Here is a 15,540-nt window from a genome sequence, read left to right as displayed (position 1 = left end):
AAAGCAAAGTGAATTTCTGCTTTTGCCCTCTTGGTCATCCAAATGAGAGGCAGTAGGGTGTAGTCATTAAGAGCCTGGGCTTTGAAATTTGAAAAAGAATAGATACAGGTGTATATATAACTGAATCACTTTGCTGTACACCTGAAACTAACACAACATTGTTAATCAACTATACCCCAATTTAAAAAGTTAAAAAAAAAAAAGAGCCTGGGCTTTGAGGTCTGATGTGGATTTGTATCTTGGTTCCACCACCTGGCCGTTCTGAGGAAAACAGAATAGGGGAAGGAGTGGGGAGTAGGAGTGATAACAAAAGTGAGAAATTGGTTAGGAAATAATTATAGTTGTAGGAAAGAGTAATGATGGTAATCATAGACTATGATGGCAACAGAGGAAGTTACGTGGTCATATTTGGAATGTATTTTGAAGGTAGAGCTGACAGAACTACCTTATGGATAGTGCGTTGGAAGAGGGGTTGGGGGAGATGCAGTATTCAAGGATGACTTCTGGGTTTTTAGCCTAAGCAATTGGTGAATGGTAGAGACAAAGAGCAGCAGATTTGAAAGCAGGCAGGGGCAAGGTATCAGGATTTTTGTTTGGATAAGCTGAACTGCTTATACATCTAAGTGAAAATGTTAAATAGGCACTTGTATACACTAGTTAGAAGAGGTTGAGCTAGAGATAAATTGGAGAATCATCATCACATAGGTAACATTTAAAGCCAAAATATTGAATGCAGTCACCTAGTTGATAGAAAAAGATCCAAGAGCTGAGCCTTGGGTTACTCTACAATATTGAGAGCTTGGAAAGGAAAGGAAGATCCAACAAAAGAAACTGAAAAGACACAGTTGGTGAGATAGAAGGAAAGCAAGAGAGCAGCATAGCAAGTGTTTATAGAAAGGAGAGGGGATCTAGGTCAAATGCTGCTGAGAGATCAAGTAAGGTAAAGACTAAGAAATGAGCATTAAGATTGTCATGATGGAGGTGACCTTGACAAAGGAAATCTCGCAAAGTAGGAGATAAAATCCTGATATAAGTTGGGGGTATTGGCTGAGGAAAGGATGGGAGGTGACAAAGTGAAGAAAGCATGTAAGATAACTTTTTTGAGAAGTTTTGTTTAAGAGAGTTTAGGAGAGCAGAGGAATGGGGTAGTATCTAGAAGTGAATATGGGGTTGAAAATGTTTTTAAAGGCTAGAGAAGGTTTTTATTTTTATTTTTTGATGTGGATAATTTTTAAAAAATATTTATTCATTAAAATTCATTCATTCATTTAGCTAGCTAGCTACCTGTGCCGGGATCTTTAGCTGCGGCATACAAACTCTCAGTTGTGGCATGTGGGACCTAGTTCCCTCACCAAGGATGGAACCCGGGCCCCCTGCTTTGGGAGCGCAGAGTATTAGCCACTGGACTACCAGGGAAGTCCCCTAGAGGATGTTTTTAAAGGATGTTTTATAGTATTCACTAGAGAAAAAAATAACAACATAAGAAAGAGTAAGGATAAGTAAAGGAAACGAGGTCTTCATAAAAAAGAGAGGATGGAAACCAGTGCCCAACATTGGCCTTGAATAGGAACAGAAATATTCCACCTATTAAACAGTCTTCAAAAGCAGAGTATATGATTATAAATACTAGTGGATTTGTAGATTCAGTTTGTGGTAGAAAAACGATGTAGTAGTTCTGATTGCCTCTGTTTATCATTAAAATAAGAAACAGTCATTATCTAAGAGGGGGTACACTAAAATTTTACGTGATTTTTTGTTTGTTTGTTTTAAGCTAAAAAATGAGATTTGAAGAAATGTGTTCTTGTGGGCCTACTTCAGGTGGTGTTTTCAGTTCCCCCTGGGACATGTAGTCTTTTTGCTTGGGCCTTAGCCAACTCTGAGAAGACTAATCTATATTTATAGAGTCAAAGCTCCTAAGTTCTATCATGGCATGCAAGACCCTCTAGGAGCTAGCCCCTGCATGCCTATCCTTATTCTGGGTCAAAAAGGATCTTGGTGTGATTTATGTCAGAGTGTTCTGCCTATGTTTTCCTCTAGAGTTTGATAGTGTCTGGCCTTACATTTAGGTCTTTAACCCATTTTGAGTTTATTTTTGTGTATGGTGTTAGGGAGTGTTCTAATTTCATACTTTTACATGTACCTGTCCAGTTTTCCCAGCACCACTCATTGAAGAGGCTGTCTTTTCTCCACTGTAGCCTATCCTTATTCTGTCACACTACTCCTTTACTCTCCTCTGCTCCTCCTTGCACTCTGCCTTCTAAAATCATCATCCTACTGACTTTTTCACATCACAGTGTCTTCATTCACAACGTGCCTTCTGCCTGTTTTGCTCTGACCACCAGCTTTTATCTTCTGCTTAACTTATCTTCAGTCCTCAGTTTAGGCAAGACATTTGGGAAGCTTTCTCTAACCTCATTTAGAATAAAGTGGTTCCTTTGAACCTTGCCTTATTATATTAAAATTATTAGTTGTGTTTCTTTCCCCCACTGAATTATGTGCTGCTTGAGCGCAGGCCTGGCACATAGTATCCTACTGGTAAATATTCACAGAACTGAAGTGATTTTAATGCCTTTACTTAATTTTTACTGCTTGGCTTATAGCCATAATAACCAAGTGGGAAGTAGTGGTAGTCTTCATGGTAAGCTACATTGGTAACCACATCTTTTTAGTAGATCGCACAGAATCTGCAGAATTATTGATTTGACCCTGGTGACATGATAAGATGGATGCTGAATAACCTCCTCTCTCCTGTCTCACTTTTCTCTTCTAGTGTGAAGAGTGGCCAGATTCGAAATCTAGAGTCTGCCCGTGTCTCAATGGTTGGCCAAGTCAAACAGTAGGTCTTATTTTGCCCCCCTTGGGCTGGTTAGAGGCTGAAACATGGTGAGGGAATTACAGATTGCTTTTATTGTCATATACCTATTCTACCATCTTGGTGAATGCCTTCATTATTTTAGATAATTTTTATAAGTGAGCTCATTAGGGCCAGCTGTATAGATTTTCTTTTTTTCTTTCTTCTTTTTTGAAGAAATCCCAAAGCCAAATAATGTCTTCTATATAATACTGGATTACCTTATTAGCACAACTGTAGGTGTTAAAAGGTGAAGAATACCAGAGAAAGGACATTAAATTAAGTGTTCATTAAGTGTTCACTCTGGTGCTGGCAGCTATGGTTTCATTCTTTTTTTTTTTTTTTTTTAACATCTTTATTGGAGTATAATTGCTCTACAATGGTGTGTTAGTTTCTGCTGTATAACAGAGTGAATCAGCTATATGTATACATATATCCCCATATCTCCTTCCTCTTGTGTCTCCCTCCCACCCTCCCTATCCCACCCCTCTAGGTGGTCACAAAGCACCGAGCTGATCTCCCTGTGCTATGTGGCTGCTTCCCACTAGCTATCTGTTTTACATTTGGTAGTGTATATATGTCCATGCCACTCTCTCACTTTGTCCCAGCTTACCCTTCCCACTCCCTGTGTCCTCAAGTGCATTCTGTATGTCTGCATCTTTATTTCTGTCCTGCCCCTAGGTTCTTCAGAACCTTTTTTTTTTTAAGATTCCATATATATGTGTGAGCATATGGTATTTGTTTTTCTCTTTCTGACTTACTTCACTCTGTATGACAGACTCTAGGTCCATCCACCTCACTACCAATAGTTCAATTTCATTTCTTTTTATGGCTGAGTAATATTCCATTGTATATATGTACCACATCTTCTTTATCCATTCATCTGTCAGTGGACACTTAGGTTGCTTCCATGTCCTGGCTATTGTAAATAGTGCTGCAGTAAACAGTGTGTTACATGTCTCTTTTTGAATTATGGTTTTCTCAGGGTATATGCCCAGTAGTGGGATTGCTGGGTCATATGGTAGTTCTATTTTTAGTTTTTTAAGGAACCTCCATACTGTTCTCCATAGTGGCTGTATCAGTTTACATTGCCCACCAACAGTGTAAGAGGGTTCCCTTTTCTCCACACCCTCTCCAGCATTTACTGTTTGTAGCTTTTTGGATGTTGGCCATTCTGACTGGTGTAAGGTGATAGATACCTTATAGTAGTTTTGTTTTCTTTTGTTTTTTTAAAATTTATTTATTTTTGACTGTGTTGGGTCTTCGTTGCTGCACATGTGCTTTCTCTAGTTGCGGTGAGTGGGGGCTACTCTTCGTTGCGGTGCACGGGCCTCTCATTGGGGTGGCTTCTCTTGTTGCAGAGCCTGGGCTCTAGGCATGTGAGCTTCAGTAGTTGTGGCACATGGGCTCAGTAGTTGTGGCTCGCGGGCTGTAGAGCTCAGGCTCAGTAGTTGTGGCACACAGGCTTAGTTGCTCTGCGGCATGTGGGATCTTCCTGGACCAGGGCTTGAACCCATATTCCCTGAATTGGCAGACAGATTCTTAACCACTGCGCCACCAGGGAAGCCCTCATTGTAGTTTTGATTTGCATTTCACTAATGATTAGTGATGTTGAGTGTCCTTTCATGTGTTTTGTTGGCAATCTGTATATCTTCTTTGGAGAAATGTGTTTTTAGGTCTTCTGCCCATTTTTGGATTGGGTTGTTTTTTTTTTTATATTGAGCTGCATGAGCTGCTTGTATATTTTGGAGATTAATCCTTTGTCAGTTGCTTCGTTTGCAAATATTTTCTCCCATTCTGAGGGTTGTCTTTTGGTCTTGTTTATGGTTTCCTTTGCTGTGCAAAAGCTTTTAAGTCTCATTAGGTCCCATTTGTTTATTTTTGTTTTTATTTCCATTTCTCTAGGAGGTGGGTCAAAAAGGACCTTGCTGTGATTTATGTCATAAAGTGTTATGCCTATGTTTTCCTCTAAGAGTTTGATAGTGTCTGGCCTTACATTTAGGTCTTTAATCCATTTTGAGTTTATTTTTGTGTATGGTGTTAGGGAGCGTTCTAATTTCATTCTTTTACACGTAGCTGTCCAGTTTTCCCAGCACCACTTATTGAAGAGACTGTCTTTTCTCCATTGTATATTCTTGCTTCCTTTATCAAAGATGAGGTGACCATATCTGTGTGGGTTTATCTCTGGGCTTTCTGTCCTGTTCCATTGATCTATATTTCTGTTTTTGTGCCAGTATATGGTTTTATTCTGATAAGAGTCTCCTTCTAAGCCAAACCTGGTTGTGAGGAAATTATATTATAAAAGCTTTGGCATAGCCTGAGTGAAAGCCAGATTCTAAGGGTGAGCTAAGATTATTTAGCCCAATTGATCCTCCTAGATAGGGTTACATCAGTCCTGGGTATTGCTATATAGTCACAAAATAAACTTTAGGCGAATTGGGAAAATGTTGCCCACCAGGACAAACAGCACAAGAGTTGATGAAAATGATAATGGCATTATTGAGTGCCTGCTATTTGCCAGGCACTGTGCAAGGTATTTTATATACACTATGTAAAATTTAAAACCTTGTGTAATGGAAATCTTTTGAACATACACAAGTAGAGTAATATAATGAACCCCAGTGTACCCATTGCCCATCTTCAACAGTTATGAACTCATGGACAGTCTTGTTTCATCTGTGCCCCTATTTATTTCCTCTAAGGACAAAATATTTTGAAAGAAATTTCAGGTAAACATAATTTCTTCTGTAAGATTTTGGTATGCTCTAAAAGGTAAGGACACTTTAAGCACAGTCACAAGACTGCTGTCACACCTAAAAAATTAACAGTTCCTTAATATCATCAAAGGTCTTTAGTATTCATTTACCTGATTATCTCATAAATTTTTTTAGTTCACACTGGAAGTATAATAGGGTAAATACATAGCAATTGATTGATAAATCTCCTAAGTATCTTTTAATCTATAGGTTCCACTTCTCTCTCTCTCTCTTTTTTTTTTCCTGGCATTTTATTTGTTGAGGAAACCTCGCTGTTCGCCCTGTAGAACTTCCCACAATCTGGATTTGCTGATCAATTCCTCAAGGTGTAATTTAACATGTTCCTTTATTCCCTGTATTTTCTGTAAATTGTTAGATCAGAGGTTTGATCAATCTTAGGTTTGTTTGTTGTTATTTTGGGTTTTTTTATTTGTTTGCAAATATAGGTGATATCGTATACTGCCATCAGGAGGCACATAATGGTCTGGTTGTCTCTTTTATTTTTTTAATGTTAATAGCCATTGATGATCAATACCTAGATTCATTTATTCATTCATTTGCACTATCTCATTTAATCCTTACCATACCTCTTCAAGGTAACTATTGTTTTATAGGGGAGGAAATGGAAGTTCAGAAAGGTAAAGTGACTTTCCCGGGATCACATAGCTAATGAGTGATAGAGCTCATATTCAAATTCCCGTGTATTTGACTTCAAGGCCTATATTATGGATTTTATATCCATAATATCAAAAGGGAAAGGGAAATTTGAGTAGTAATATCTGGCAGGCACAATGCAGAGGTTTTAAATAAGCTGTGAGGCTGTTCACTTTTCAGTGCTTAAATATTTTGAGATCTGACTTGTCTAAGTAGTGGTAAAGCATTTTGAAAGGGAGTTAATTTACATGGCTTGTATGCAAGTACAAGTTCGCTGATTTGTAAATTTTTACTTCAAGTGGTGTTTTCTCTAAATATGTAAACCTATGTATGTAAGTCTGTGTGTGGTTTTTTTAATTTTTTTTAGATGTCGGGGGTAGGAGTTTATCAATTTATTTTATTTTATTTTATTTTTGCTGTGTTGGGTCTTCGCTTCTGTGCAAGGGCTTTCTCCATTTGTGGCAAGTGGGGGCCACTCCTCATCGTGGTGCGCGGGCCTCTCACTATCGCGGCCCTTCCGCGGCCCTTCCCGTTGCGGATCACAGGCTCCAGATGCGCAGGCTCAGCAGTTGTGGCTCACGGGCCTAGCCGCTCCGCGGCACGCGGGATCCTCCCAGACCAGGGCCAGAACCCGCGTCCCCTGAATTAGTAGGCAGACCCCCAACCACCGCGCCACCAGGGAAGCCCCAAGTCTGTGTTTTAATTGTGACATAGATATCCGCTGGAACCTTCTTGCCCTTCTTGATCTAGGTATAATTCTCTTGAACCTCCCAATCCACTCCCAAAGCACATATTGTTTCTTTGATACTTTGACCTAGCCGTGCAACTTGACACCCTAAGTTCCTAAGAAAACCCCCACTTAACAAGACACTTGTGAACATACAGGTCACTGAAGGTTTGGTAGAGGAGACAAAGAAGAAGTTATTCTTAAAAATCCACCACTGAAGCTTGAATGACCCTTGAATTTATCCCAGTCTCTTTTTGTCTTGCTTGTTCTCTCTCCTTTTCTCCCTTCTCTCTCCCTTTTCAAGGGCAAAATAACAAATTATCATGCAGAGCAGACCTTGGCCCTAGCTGCTGCATAGGCTGTTGAGGTTTTACCTTTAACACTTGTCAATGTATTTTTTTCCGAGTTCTCTTTGTTTTTATTTTTTAAATTTATTTATTTATTTTTGACTGTGTCGGGTCTTCGTTTCTGTGCGAGGGCTTTCTCTAGTTGTGGCAAGCAGGATCCATTCTTCATCACAGTGCACGGGCCTCTCACTATCATGGCCTCTCTTGTTGCGGAGCACAGGCTCCAGACGCGTAGGCTCAGTAGTTGTGGCTCACAGGCCTAGTTGCTCTGCGGCATGTGGGATCTTCCCAGACCAGGGCTTGAACCCGTGTCCCCTGCATTGGCAGGCAGATTCTCAACCACTGTGCCACCAGGGAAGCCCCTGAGTTCTCTTTAAAAGGAATTATGGTACCAGCTGTTCCTATAATAATTTTTCTACCTAATTACATAATAGAGATAATATTTTTAGATGAAAAACAACAATAATTGGTTGCATCAGATGTGCTGATCTCTAAGGTTTATCTGGCCCTGGTTATTGTTTTTTATTTTATTTATTTTTTATTAATTTATGTACTTAATTATTTTTATTTTTGGCTGCATTGGGTCTTCATTGCTGCATACAGGCTTTCTCTAGTTGCATCGAGCAGGGGCTACTCTTCATTGCAGTACGCGGGCTTCTCATTGCGGTGGCTTTCTCATTGCACAGCATGGGCTTCAGTAGTTGCAGCACGCAGGCTCAGCAGTTGTGGCTCACAGGCTCTAGAGCTCAGGCTCAGTAGTTGTGGTGCCCGGGCCCAGCCGCTCCGTGGCATGTGGGATCTTCCCGGACCAGGGCTCTAGCCCGTGTTCCCTGCATTGGCAGGCAGACTCTCAACCACTGCACCACCAGTGGCCCTGGTTATTGTTATTGCCAGTTTCTGTCAGCTCATTAAAAGTGGAGGCCTTTTACCAATCTGTTTGAGCCTTGTTCTACTACAGGCAGGGTACAGTAGAAAAGCACTATGCTTTAGAGTTAATTGGGCCTGGATTTGCCTCCCAGCCTCATCCACTCATGAGCTAAGTGATCCTGGACAATTTTTTTAACTCTTCAGAGCTACTTTATGGGATTGCTATGAGGATTATATGAGATAAGGCCAATAAAACTCTTGTCACCATGCCTCAGGAAACAGTTACCCCCTTCTTTGGGTCAGTGTTGCTTCAGGAACTGGAAACCAGCCCTTGGAGTATAGTCAAACATTGGTGATAACTTCCACAGTCCTGGTCAACTTTTGTACATTTTAAAATGAACATTTTTCACACCCTCCTTCTCCCAGGAGCACTGTTAAGTTTAACTAATATTTGTTTATAAAAGGCCATAAATATCAGCATCTCTAAGGTAATTTGTGTGTAGAAGAGAGGTGTGTGATAACACTTCTTTTTTTAAAAAAACATAGGTGTGAAGGAATTACAAGTCCAGAAGGCTCAAAATCTATAGTAGAAGGAATCATAGAGGAAGAAGAAGAAGACGAAGAAGGAAGTGAGTCAGTAAACAAAAGGAAAAAGGAAGATGACATGGAGGTGGGTGAAAGCCTGTATTCTTGGAAGGATGGAGTAGGGAATGGTTCAAAAGTGTGTAAGGTGCGAAAGGGAGGTAACATTGTTCTTTTTGTCCATCGTTAGATATTTTAGGAGACGAAGATACCATCGTAATAGATACTTAGATTAACTGTAAGATATAAAGCACTGTTGATGGCTCTGACAAATTGGAACATAAAACTTACAGTACTACCCTACCCTTAAGCAGACTGCTTTCTCATCAGGCCCTTTCTCACCTCTGTACTTCTGTTCCTGTGATTTATCTCATGAGAAAATCCGATTTTGTACCAGTCTACCCTAAACTTATCCAGATCCTACCCATCTTTCAAGGTGTATCTACTTGGGGAAGCTTTCTGACCCCAGTTTATATTAGTCCCTCTGCAGTACAGCACTGAGAGTCTGTAGGACACACCTTAGCACTTTCTTTTCTGAAGTTGTGACCAAGTCATAGAACTGATTTTCATAAGCCACATTCAAAATATTATGGTTTTCTGATAGTCATCCCTAGAATGCAGATTCATTGTCCTCTAATACCATAAGAATTGTCTCCCAACAAAAATAACCTATGTATTTTGAGGGCAGGAACTGATGTTCTGTGTGAATTTCCTTCAGCGTATAGCTCAGGGTTGTGTGCATAGTGAGTGTTCTGTGAGAACTTGCTGAGCAACTGATTGGAGGACAGCAGTGGGAAGGGGTGCCTTTTCTGGGAAATGATGAGTGAGTGTGAGCCACAGACTTTCTAGGATGGATTATGAACATCTTACTAATGACAAGGAATTAGTAAGATGTTACTAATCTTACTTATGTATACTTGGTGTATACCACATATTCCTTTGCATTTGGAGATGCTAGTGTTAGCAAGGAGGAGAGTGCATTTTCTTTAAACAGTTAATGAGGATCTTCTTGTCATCCTTAAGATCAATGAATAATACTTTGTACCTCTTTGGAGTTTACAGAATTATAAATAATGCATGATCAATTTGCCCTCCAACACTCTGTGAGGCGAGGGGAGACCTTTTCTTACATGTTAACACTATAGAAACTGAGACACAGAGATGAAGAGATTTCTTCAGGGTAATCAAGTAGTGTATAGTAGATTTGAGACTGATACAAACTATCAGTTACGTTTTACCTTTTATGTGCTAGGATCTATACTGAATGCTTCACATTAATATCTCTAGTTCTTATTTTGCCTCTGCATTGTAGATATTAGCACTGTTTTACAACTCAAGATGCAGATACTTGCTTATGGTCACATATAAATGTTAGTGCTAAAACACATCTAGATCCTCTGATTTTTAATTCCAACTCAATTTTTCCTTATAATTTTTTATAGGGCCTATTATATGGGGTTTTATGAACTACAGCAGTTTTGTTAGGAGGACAAACTGAGGCATATCAGTCAGTGAAGAGCATAGCTAAACAGTCTCCACCTGAGGAAGGACACAGAGAAACTCCAGTAGTCACAGCTTCTTGCAACTAGTAGATAAGTCCTGGAGATCTGATGCACAGCACAGTAATTATAGGCAACAATACTGTATTATAAACTTCAAAGTTGCTGAGACACTAGATCCTAATTGTTCTCACCACAAAAAAATGATAATTATGTGACATGTTAGAGGTGTGTTAGGTAACGCTATGGTGGTAATCATATTGCAATTTATAAATGTATCAAATCAACATGTTGTACACCGTAAACTTAAACAATGTTGTATGTCAGTTATATCTCAATAAAGGAAAAATAAATAAATAAAAATGATGGAGAAAATGTTAATAATGCCAATTAAACTTAACAACACAAAAAACTGGGCAAAGCTTTGTAGGGGCATCTCTGTTTAGCACAATATAAAAAATTGTGTTTCAAATGACCCTGAGGCATACATAAGAGGTCAGTTGCATCCACTCTGCTCTGTAAAAGAAAACAAGCTATACATTTTTATTGGGGATGGGGAGAATCTAATACAAAATGGTTAAAATACAGAAAAGAAAGGGAAAACATTTAAGCTTTGATTCTTAAAGGAATAAACTTCACTTGTCCAGGAGATATTCCTTTATGCGTAAATCTCTCTCTTTTTCAGACCGCTTTATTGAAAGGTAACTCATCCAAAGTATACCATTCAGTGATTTTTAGTATCGTCACAGTTGTGCAACCATCTCAACAATCTAATCTTAGAACATTTTCGTCACTTTTAAAAGAAATGTCTTACTCATTTGCAGTCACTTCCGATTTCTCTCCATCCTTTACAGATCTAGGCAATCACTAATCTACTTTGCATCTCCACAGATTTGCCTAATCTGAGCATTTAATATAAGTGGAATTATGCAATATGTGATCTTCCATGACTGGCTTCTTTCACCTTCTCATAATGTTTTGCAGGTTCATTCTTGTTGTAGCATATATCAGTACTTCATTCCTATTTATGGCTGAATAATATTCCATTGTATAGATAGACCTTTTTTTTCAGACTAATTGAGGTATAATTGCCAATTTAAATTGTAAGATATTTAAAGTGTACAATGTGATGAACAGATGCATTGTGAAAGGATACTCCTCAATGATTTAACACATCCATCATCTCACAGATTTACCTTTTTCGTGTGTGTTTTTGAGGGCATTTAAGTTTACTCTCTTAGCAGATTTCAGTTATACAATACACTATTGTCAACTTTAGTCACTATAATTGTGTTTTATATTAATTAAATCCTCATTTTCATTTTATAACTGAAAGTTTATACCCTTTTACCAACTTATATCTATTCTTCTGCCTTCCAGCCCCTGTCCTGGTAACCACATTGATAGACCACACTTTTAATCCATTCATCAGTTAATGGACATGTGGGTTATTTCCACTTTTTGTCTATTAGGAATAATGCTGATATAAACATTCGAGTACAAATTTTTGCGTGGGTACAGGTTTTTATTCTCTTGGGTATATACCTGTGAATGGAATTGCCGGATGGTAACTCATTTGAGGAACAGCCATTCTGTTTTCCAGAGTGCCTGCATCATTTCATATTCGCAGCAGCAGTGTATGAGGGATCCAGTTTTTCTGTATCCTTGCCAGCACTTGTTACTGTCTTTTTGATTATAGCCATCCCAGTATGAAGTGGAATCTCATATCTGTGGTTTTGATTTACATTTTTCTAATGACTATTGATGTTGAGCATCTTTTCATGTGCTTATTGGCCATTTATGTATCTTCTCTGGAGAAATATCTTTTCGTATCTTTTGCCCATTTTTAAATAGGGTTATTTGTCTTTTTATTATTGAGTTGTATTTGTGGATGAAATCTAGTATACATTTGGGAGCAGCTTGTGAGATTATGCTGTCTCTGTGGAGCTGATCTCTTATAAATTACTCATAAATGGGAAACACTGCATGCAATAGGACAGGCTGAGGTTCCAAGTTGAAATGACAGTTAGTGTTCATTTCAAAGTGTCCTGTGCCTGGAAAATATTAATAGAAGAGAATAGAATGAGTTGTTTAGTGAGATCTAGAAGATCCAAGTTTCCTGACTCCCCCATCCAGTGATCTTTTTTTTAAAAATTGTGGTAAAAAACACACACAACATAAAATTTACCATCTTAACCATTTTAAAGTGTATAGTTCAATAATATTAAATATATTCACACTGTTGTACAACCAGTCTCCAGAATTTTCTTATCTTGCAAAACTGAAACTCTGTACCCATTAAACAACAACTCCCCTTTCCCGCTTCCCCCAACCCCTAATAATCACCATTCTACTTTCTGTTTCTGTGAATTTCACTATACTTTAGATACCTCATATAAGTGGACTCATATAGCATTTGTGATCATTAATGATCAATGCAAATCAAATCAAATGCAAATCAAAACCATAAATATCACTTTGTACCCATTAGGGTGGCTACTGCCAAAATACCCCAAAATAACAAGTATTGGCAAGGACGTGGAGAAATTGGAACCCTTGTGCACTATTGGTGGGATTACAAAATGATACAATCACTGTTAAACATGGTATGGCAGTTACTCAAAAAATTAAAAATAGAACTACCTTATGATCCAGCGATCTCACTTTTGGGTATATAGCCAAAAGAAATGAAAGCAGGGTCTTGAATAGATATTTGCATACCCATGTTGATAGCAGCTGATCTCTTAATAATAAGTGCTGTTGGAACATCTTTTCATGTACTTATCGGCTGTTTGTACAACTTCTTTGGAGAAATGTCTGTTCAAGTCCTATGCCCATTTTTAAATGAGGTTATTTGATTTTTTTGTTGTTGAGTTACAGGAATTCTTTATATCCTTTGGATGTTAACTCCTTATGAGATACATGACTTGCAGATATTTTCTCCCATTCAGTGGTATGCCTTTTCACTCTGTTGATTGAGTTCTTTGATGCACAAACGTTTTTAAGTTTGATATAGTCCGTTTATCTATTTTTACTTTTGTTGCCTCTGCTTTTGGTTCCATAACCAAGAAATCATTGCTAAGTCCAATGTCGTGAAAAGTTTCATGACGCTTTCTTCTAGAACTTTTATAGTTGTAGGTTTTTAATCCATTTGAGTTAATTTTTTTTTTTTTTTTTGGTACGCGGGCCTCTCACTGTTGTGGCCTCTCCTGATGCGGAGCACAGGCTCTGGACGCGCAGGCTCAGTGGCCATGGCTCATGGGCCCAGCCGCTCCGCGGCATGTGGGATCTTCCCGGACTGGGGCATGAACTCGTGTCCCCTGCATCGGCAGGTGGACTCTCAACCACTGCGCCACCAGGGAAGCCCTGAGTTAATTTTTGTATGTTGTCCAACTTCATTCTTTTGCTTGTGGATATCCAGTTTCCCCAGCACCATTTGTTGAAAAGACTGTCCTTTCCCCATTGAGTGGTCTCAGCATCCTTATCAAAGATCATTCGACTATATATGTGAGAGTTTATTTCTGTGCTCTCGAAGTTTTTATTCCATTGCTCTATTTGTCTATCTTTATATCAGTACTATGCTGTTTTGATTACTGTAACTTTATATTTTGAAACCAGAGAGGAGGAGTCCTCCAATTTTGTTCTTCATAAAAATTGTTTTGGCTGTTTGGGGTCCCTTGAGTTCTATATGAATTTTAGGATGAATTTTTCTATTTTTGCAAAAAATGCCATTGGGATTTTGATATTGTGTTAAATCTGCAGATCATTTGGGTAGTATGAACATCTTAACCATGTGGTGATCTTTAATACAATATATGCTGTTTCATGCTCACTTCTAGATTTTCATATTTTGGTTGATATGTGGTCATCTAATTATTTCAGTTATAATATTTCAAAAATTTGATGCAGAAAAGTATAGAGAATATTCAGCTTTGATGAATGCATACTCTGTGCCATCTACTTTATATCGAGATTTAACAGATATTGACATTTTGTCATATTTGTGTCAGATTTCCTTTTTCCAATTACTGTTGCAGGAACACTATATCATTGTCATAAATAAAAATATAAGAAAATATGTTCTATGAACAAATCCACATATTTTCAGTTTTCCCTTCCAGTTCTTTCCCAAAGTATACCATATTTTTCCAGTAGTAATCCTAACTTAGATGACATGTTGTACTCTGCTTCTTTCACTTAATATTATATTGTAAGCATTTTTCATACTACAGTGTGTTTTTTTAGTTATTCTTCTGATGATGTGTTTTTTTTGCCAAATGAGTATAAGAAGCTCAATCTTGGCCTTACCATTTACTAGGTTTGTGATCTTAAGAAAGTTTCCTAGGTTCACTGAAACTAATAGAAGTAAAAAGTAAACTTCTCATTATCTAAACATGGAAATTACAACAATAACCTATGTCACAAGGCTGTTATAAGGATTAAATGTATATTAAAATGTCAGGGGACATGGTAAGCTCTTAATATGTGCTAGTTTCCTTCCCTTTCCTTTTCCCAGAGACCTAGTTTTTAATCCTGTTCCTCCAGGGGTTGCCCTCAGAGACTCAAAACTTGCTCTTATTCCTTCAGACCAAGAAAGACCATCCTTACACTTGGAGAATTGAACTGGCAAAAACAGAAAAATACTGGGATGGCTGGTTCCGAGGCTTATCCAATCTCTTTCTTAGTTGTCCTATTCCTAAATTGCTGCTCCTGGCTGGTAAGTGTGTATGTGTTTTTATTAGTCAGCTTAGGCTGCAATAACAAAATACAATAGACTGGGTGGCTTAAACAACAGATTAATTTTCCCACAGTTCTAGAGGCTGGAAGTCTGAGATAAGGGTTCCACACTGGTCGAGTTCTACTAAGAGCTTTCTTACTGACTTGCAAACAACCACCTTTTCACTGTGTCCTTAACGGCAGAGAGAGCGAGAACAAGCTAGCTCTCTGCTGTTTATTCTTATAAGGACACTAATCCTGTCCTATCAGGGCCCTACCCTTATGACCGCATTTAACCTTAATTACTTTCTCATTTAACCTTAATTACTTCCATATCTCCAAATATGGTCACATTGTGAATTAGGCCTTCATCATATAAATTTTGGGGGAACACAGTTGAGTCCCTAGCAGTGTGGGTATATTGTCATCTCAGCATGTCTTTGTTAAAACCATTTACCATATGGGTAACGACTTCCAAAGTGAAGTACCATCCTAACTCATTTGTGCCCTTTCTTCTCCCTTTGCCAAATCCCTAAACCTA

The 15,540-nt window shown here is 38.4% G+C and overlaps 1 protein-coding gene across 1 annotated transcript in view; it reads left to right on the top strand.

Moving 5' to 3' along the window:
- PPME1 (protein phosphatase methylesterase 1) overlaps positions 1–15,540 on the top strand; it is a 55,816-nt gene that overhangs the window by 32,602 nt on the left and 7,674 nt on the right. Inside the window, exons 8-10 of the mRNA XM_067038535.1 lie at positions 2,771–2,836; positions 8,749–8,872; positions 14,871–15,000. Coding sequence (XP_066894636.1) covers positions 2,771–2,836; positions 8,749–8,872; positions 14,871–15,000 — 320 coding nt within the window. The remainder of the gene's footprint in view (positions 1–2,770; positions 2,837–8,748; positions 8,873–14,870; positions 15,001–15,540) is intronic.

The sequence above is a fragment of the Kogia breviceps genome, chromosome 7 (assembly GCF_026419965.1).
Source record: "Kogia breviceps isolate mKogBre1 chromosome 7, mKogBre1 haplotype 1, whole genome shotgun sequence".
NCBI lineage: Eukaryota > Metazoa > Chordata > Mammalia > Artiodactyla > Physeteridae > Kogia > Kogia breviceps.
Note: the sequence above shows the minus strand (reverse complement) of the source record. Positions and strands in the feature narration are given on the sequence as shown.